The sequence below is a fragment of the Oncorhynchus clarkii genome, chromosome 12 (assembly GCF_045791955.1).
Source record: "Oncorhynchus clarkii lewisi isolate Uvic-CL-2024 chromosome 12, UVic_Ocla_1.0, whole genome shotgun sequence".
Classification (NCBI taxonomy): Eukaryota; Metazoa; Chordata; class Actinopteri; order Salmoniformes; family Salmonidae; genus Oncorhynchus; species Oncorhynchus clarkii.
In genome coordinates this window covers 30,909,505-30,916,927 of record NC_092158.1, presented here as the reverse complement: position 1 = coordinate 30,916,927, position 7,423 = coordinate 30,909,505, and the positions used below count along the sequence as shown (strand labels likewise).

General features: G+C 41.5%; 1 protein-coding gene across 1 annotated transcript; it reads right to left on the bottom strand.

The window, feature by feature from the left end:
• Nucleotides 1-5,858: 5,858 nt before the first annotated feature.
• Nucleotides 5,859-7,423, bottom strand: LOC139421983 (probable E3 ubiquitin-protein ligase RNF144A). Its single transcript, XM_071173124.1, has 3 exons — nucleotides 7,298-7,423; nucleotides 6,965-7,010; nucleotides 5,859-6,660 (listed from the first exon to the last, which is right to left on the bottom strand). The coding sequence occupies exons 2-3, from the start codon at nucleotides 6,989-6,991 to the stop codon at nucleotides 6,163-6,165; spliced, it is 525 nt and encodes a 174-aa protein (XP_071029225.1). The 5' UTR covers nucleotides 6,992-7,010; nucleotides 7,298-7,423; the 3' UTR covers nucleotides 5,859-6,162.

Sequence of the window (7,423 nt, the reverse complement as noted above, 5' to 3'; positions counted from 1 at the left end):
CTAAACTCATGCTTAAATTCAAGGTCAGAATAAGCATGTAGAAAGGAATTACGTTCTAGATACTGTACATGCGCTTGACTAGGGTTGGAATTCCCCATTGATTAGCAGTGTCAAACCGCCCAAAAATAATAACTAAGAAATTTGGCAGAAAAAAAATATGGTAGAGGCCATTTCCGTCTTCTACAAAGTCCTGGTTCTGGCAGGAACCATGTAAACTTGCATGTTTATATGTGTTTTGGATTATGCTATGCGCACCAACATTGCAGACTGCTGCCATAACTCTACCTGAACCTGGAAATCCCCATTAGTGGTTACACTGATCTGGTGGTGAGATTGGAGTCATGGACTACAGTTAGTGTGACACTGACATTGCATGCCAATGCTGCGTTCCTAACTGAGTGGGAAGTGGGAATTTAACACATACGGCTGGGAAATCCACTTGAACGGCCCTCCAACTGGGGAAAGAAACTCATCTATCATCCTGAGCTCCCACTTCTCCCACATGCTGACGTCACCTACTAAGGAAATTACCTTGATAACAGCATTTTTGGACGTTAAATGCAACAACAAAACATTATTTATAAAAAGCAATCTATTACTATGGTTTTTAAACACTATCATTTGTTTACAAGCATGACAACGGTACTTTGAGTTTATGGTTTACAGTTTGTTGGCTATCAACAATCAGTGTTTCTTTACGAGTTCAAAGCATGTGAATGCAACTGGTATTTACGACTTCACAACTGGTAAATTCTCAACTTCCACTTGGTTACGAAAGTAGCATGAAACAAATCTAATGGGCTTTGATTGGTTTAGATGTCCCTCCTTGTTCCCTCCCCTGTTCTTCAGCTCCGTCCGATTGCCTAACAACAGTTCCATTGGATTGGCATTGCACCGGCTGTGTGACATGGCGAAGGGGATTCCACTTCCTGGAATGGATAAGTCTAGCATCCTTTGCCATTACACCGAACCAATTACTTTGAGATCTTGATTGCATGCTACCATGAGTTCATCCTCACAATTTCACACAGGCCACTGAGCCCATCATTTGTTTCATTCATTGTTTATTTACTTTATTGTTCATATGATGTCTGAGTGCTATCTACAGGTGGTTACAGGTGCTCCTTACATAATGGCAGAGGATGAGAAGGGGGGCTTAAGGAAAGAGAGCAGCTTGTATTTAAAGTGGACAAAGACTGTCCTGGCTATGTACAGGTATGGGCATTAGTGTTGTTTAAGTGATATTTAGTATGAAAGGATGTTTTGTGAGAACAATCTCACCTTCAATTTACAGACACCAATGGTGGTCTGAAATGGTGAATCTTAGAGAGCTGAAAATGTTTAATCTGAGAACAGATGATTGACAACTTTTAAAGATGTGAAAATAAGTTAACTATTTTTTCTTTGACAGTTTACAATGTGTGGACAATGCTTAGCATAATTTCATTACCTACTGTGGCACACCACAACGAACAACACTCTTTGTGCATCTAACCACCAGCTAACCAGAGAAAGGCAAATCTAACCACAACGATGACTATAACTCAGGACCATAAGATATTTAGAGGACAAAGTGCAAAGTGGTGACAGTGATAAAGATACCACGGCTGAAAATATCTTGGGGTGAGTTACAAGTCTGTCTTTGGCCTTTTGACCCAAGCCAGCCCATAGATTCAGATGCAATGTGTATGGTAGGTACAGTATATGGATGCCTGGAAATGGCCTGCTATACAGATAGAGGGGGGAATGGCCCAGTTGATTGGGCTGTGACTGGCTGCTTCTTAGGAGAAATCTCTCACACATGCAAACACATGCACACATACACTCACATATTGGGAGAATGCTGTCATACAGCTTTCTGGTCATACGATCACAAGTGTGTTCTTCTATGTCACGACTGGTAGAGTCCAGTTAAAGTAATCAGATTAGTCAGATGGGGTCCTGCTAAACTGAGCCGCTACCTGCAAGCCTCTTAGCAGCATGTGGGACAGGCTGACTGCACTGACACTGCAAGGTCACACTTAGGGATAAAGCCTCAAAAAGCTAGCAAACCCTTGCACTGGCCCTTTAACTGTAGCAACCACAGAGAGAGCACCCAGGAGGTGCAACGAGAGAACATGCTCTTTTGACCCGTGGTCACAGTGTAATTTGGTCTTAATACAGCCCAGTAAGGTCAGATCATCTAGGGCAAACACACATCCATACACATCACATGTAAAAAAGTACAATTGTAACAAATATTGCAAAGTGACATTGAAACATCTACCTGCCAAAGAGAGGGCCCTTGGAATATATCACATATAACAATGCCTTTTGGTTTATTGTCATGGACAGTTGTTTGAGGTATGTAATTCCATTGTTTCAATGTCTCACATTGTTACAATAGAAACACTTAAATATTCAATTCTGGAGGCAACTCTCTAAAATCAGCATAGAGTAGAAGGTAGTAAGTAGGACACAATCCTAGAAAGGTGCACTATACTATTGGAGCATCTGTCTTGAACGGAATTCTCTCTTCTTCTTTCCTTCTCCCTAAGCTTTAAGTCAAAGTGGCCACCGGCAGACCTGTAGGTGGAGGGAACATGAAAGCAGCTTAGGTACACAGCAGACATCCCCCCCCCCCCCCCCTCCTATTGATCGGGTGACTACATCAAATATCTTAGGGAAGTAATAGCAGCTATTCTGGCTCCAGCATTAATCTGTAGGCTATATGGAGTTACTCGACTATGAATAAGCAGGCTAAAAATAGATGTGCGTGTGTGAATGATATACTGACGTGTAATGTTGGAGTAGAACTACAGGGCAATTGTTTAACGGTTAAAGGGTCACTATGAGGGTCTGAGGACATCATTGTGACACATTTGGCATCTAAAGACGCAGGTATCTTAGTGGTTAAGAGCGTTGGGTCAGTAACTGAAAGGTTACTGGTTCGAATCCCCAATCTGACTAGGTGAGAAATCTGTTGATGTGCCCTTGAGCAAGGCACTTAACCCTAATTGCTCCTGTAAGTTGCTCTGGATAAGAGTGTCTGCTAAATGACTAAAATGTTTAAGAGTAGGCTGCTGAATCCAAGTGGGGCAGCCAGCTATCTCTGGTCTCACTCCATAAATAAAGGCCTTATGAAACAAACTTAGATCCCATTGGAAAACGCCTGATTATTAATCTCAGTGACCTCTTTACACCTGCAGATTACCTCCTACTGCCAGACACACTACTGTGAACACACAGACACCTAACCCCTTCATACACACTATTAGCACACCTTGCCACTGGGAATATCTCTCTCACGCACACAAGAACAAAGACTTCTAGTAGTGCACTTACTGAAATAACAAGTGATGGGGTAAGTAGCATACTAAAGCAATAAGGGGGTGTGGTATATGGCCAATATACCATGGCTAAGGGCTGTTATGCATGATGCAACGTGGAGTATATGACCATATATCACAAACCCCTGAGGTGCCTTATTGCTATTATAAACTTGCTACCAATGTAAGTAGGGCAGTAAAAATAACTGTTTTGACATACCCGTGGTATACCCGTGGTATACGTTCTGATATACCACGACTGTCACCCAATCAGCATTCAGGGCTCGAACCACCCAGTTTATAAAAATCATAAAAATCAGCATGGAAATATATGAAATCCAAAAGCATTATCCAGTTATCTCGTACTGCATATAGTTTAACATTTTTTTTTTTAAATGCCACCCCAAGAAGTAGGCCTACTACTATTTTCCAGCAGTAGTAACCCTGCTCTGTGTTCTATAAAGCCTTGAATTTACACCAGATTAAATGTAGATGGCTTTAAGTCCCTAAGCAGCAAATAAGCCTGTGCTAAAAATAGTGGTGAAGTCCCTATAGTTCAGACATATAGGCTATTTAAAATGCCACAGCCAGGTGCCAGTTATGTATGATATTATAACATGACAGTATATAGTGTCAGAGGCCAAAATAATTATTGTTAGAACACTAGTCTGGAATGGACGTTCCACCATCTGTGGATGCGAGAAATGGCAAATAATACATACAGAAAAATAGAAAGAATACATAAAAAAAACTAAAAACTGCATAGTTTTCTAAGGACTCGAAGAAAGGCGACCATCTCTGTCGACGCCATCTTGATTATGTGCTAAATATAGAGAGCAACCTCTGCATGTGACAAATGGGTTCAGCAATCATATCATGTCATAGACAGTTTATAATCACATTGTTACCCGAGGAAATCTTAAGTCTTATTACATACAGCCGTGAAGAACTATTGGATATAAGAGCGACGTCAACTTACCAACATTACGACCAGGAATACGACTTTCCCGAAGCAGATCCTCTGTCTGGACCATGGCTATGCCGCTCGGCCACCGCTCAACCATATATTATATATGTACATATATTTAGATTTGTGTGTATTAGGTAGTTGTTGGGAAACTGGTAGGTCTGTAATATCTAACAAATAATCTATTGGAACTAGAAGCACAAGCATTTCGCTACACTCACATAACATCTGCTAACCATGTCTGTGACCAATACAAATTGGATTTGATTTGATTTTGATTTGATGCGCCGAATAAAACAGGTGTTGACCTGACCGTGAAATGTTTACTTACATGCCCCTAACCAACAATGCAGTTGAAGAAATATAGTTAAGAAAATATTTACTAAATAAACAAAAGTACAAAAATTATATCAAAAAGTAACACAAGAAAATTACATAACAATAATGAGGCTATATACAGGGGGTAACAGTACCGAGTCGATGAGTGGGGGTACGTGTTAGTCTAGGTAAATTGTACATGTAGGTAGGGGTAAAGTGGCTATACATAGATAATAAACAGCGAGTAGCAGCAGTGAAAAAACAAAAGGGAGGCTGGGGGTTGGGGGGGCAATGTAAATAGTCCAGGTGGCTATTTGATTAATTGTTCAGCAGTATTATGGTTTGGGGGTAGAAGTTGTTAAGGAGCCTTTTGGACCTAGACTTGGCGCTCCGGTACCGCTTGCTGTGCAGTAGCAGAGAAAGTCTATGACTTGGGGGACTGGAGTCTTGACCATTTCTTGGACCTTCCTCTGACACCAACTAGAATATACACTACTGTTAAAAAGTTTGGGGTGACTTAGAAATGTCCCTGTTTTTTAAATAAAATCACATTTTTTTGTCTGTTAAAATAACATCAAATTGATCAGAAATACAGTGCAGACATTGTTAATGTTGTAAATGGTGTTGAACGCTGAGCTGTGGTCAATGAACAGCATTCTCACATAGGTGTTCCTTTTGTCCAGGTGGGATAGGGCAGTGTGGAGTGCGATTGAGATTGCGTCATCTGTGGATCTGTTGGGGCGGTATGCTAATTGGGGTGGGTCTAGGGTTTCCGGCATGATGATGTTAATGTGAGCCATGATCACTGGCCAGTACGGAGAAATAAGTAAAACCACAAGTCTAATCCCTTCTCCATCCATGGCTAATTTAGGAAAGGGCCGATTTTAGCTAGCTAACAACACAACATTTTAGCTAGGACAACAACACAATAAGACGCAACAATTCAAGTTGTTTCTGTCAATTACATATTTCTCTTGATGCGATGTGATAGGAGTAAAGTCAAATACAAACTGGCTTCCCTTGAGACTTTTTTGTGTGCCAGGACCATTCACAGCTGAGCTCACTCAGTTTAGCTTAACGCTGATTGGCTATTCTTTCCCTTGCATTCAATGCTTTGGGCGGCAACAATGTCATACTCTTTATGACCAGACAGAATCAGATAGATGGCCATCACAGGGCCACTGTTTCGCTCCCTCTGATGCTTTCTCAGGTGAGATACTGTGCATTCAGCCTTTTGTGAATTGAAAAAATTATATGAAAACACAAACGATTTTATATGTTTATTTCTTTGAATTTTTGGGGGGGAAGCCTGGCTTCCCTTGGCATCCATGAATACACGCCACTGGTGTGAAAACACAAATGATAACTTCTGGCTTTATTTATCTTTTACTTGAGTATTAGACAGATTGCATTTAACTATACAGAAGCAATGCAGCATAGCAATATGATGTCTTTGTACCATAGAACTAATGTAATAATTCCAATAGTAATTACAATCAAGATGATTTCCTTTTGCAAGTGGTAATGAATGAGGCCGTAAAATATGTTCTACAGACCGTTGCATAGCCCCTACAGTTCCAACTCTCTGAGAGACTGACTGTTATCCACCACAGTGCATGGTAAAGGATACTCAAAATCATCATCATCATCATCTTCCTCTTCATAATCATAGCACTCCTCCTTCAAGCAGCGGAAGCAGAACTCCTTTTGGCAGTGGGGACAGATGATATTGGGGCATCCCTCTCCAGTGTGAGTGAGGATGGCCTTACAGTGAGGACAGGCCCTGAAGAAGGGGCATCCCTGGGCTGAACTGCTTGGATCAACAATGACCTCTGGGGAGAGGAGGGCAGCCCTGAGGGCACAGCCTGGCAGAGGGCAGGAGAAATGGACCCCTTGGCCCTCCAGGGTTCCTCCTGACTGGTGCCACTCCCTCCCACAGGCCCAGCAGAACTGGTAGACACGGCGCAGGGTCTCGGAGCAGCGCTTACACACAGCACACTGACCTTTGACCTTTCTGGCCCCAGCCTGGTGGCAACTGGGGCACTTCAGTGTGGTTGGAAGAACAGACTGGTGGGGAGGGGAAAGAGAGAGACATATGTCATAAACAATTAGTTGTGAGATTAAGATGAACAACCTATTGATTAAATTGTCTGTAAATACTGTGGGTCAATAAACATATCACATTTTGACGTGTGCACATAACACATAGCCATTGAAATGCTCAACTTTACACTGTGGACAAGAATACATCTTAATAACTTAATGCTGTCCTATAGTGGCTCTGGACAGCCCGACTTGCTTGGCACCAAAAATAGTGAGTACAAGGCGCTGAAGCCGTACTTTGTCTCTGTGGAAGTGTTACACAGCTTACCTGTGCAAGCAGGGGTGAGCCACTCATTATCAACTGTCCTCAGAGGCTAGGGAAATAGAACATTGAAATTAGGTAGATGTATTCTAAGTAAAGGGCTCTTCTATTCTATGAAACTTTCAGAAACATGCCTTTTTATTGATTGCTATATTAACCACATTTAAAGAGATTCCTTGTGAAGATGCAGTACATACTGTTATTTCAAAACACATATCTCATGAATCAAAGAACACAGTTCAAAGATTGATTATGACCTACTTGGACGTACACTCCCTTATTAGACATCGATCTACCAATCTGCAAACATACCAATGACATACAATAATTTTGTATTACCTTTTAATCATAAGTTAGTCCCAACAGAAAAAAATGTCAGCTCGTCTTCCTTTCTCTTCTCGAATTCACTGTGAGAGGACGATATGTGCTTTTGCATTTCATTTCACAGAGCGGGGGTAATTCCGG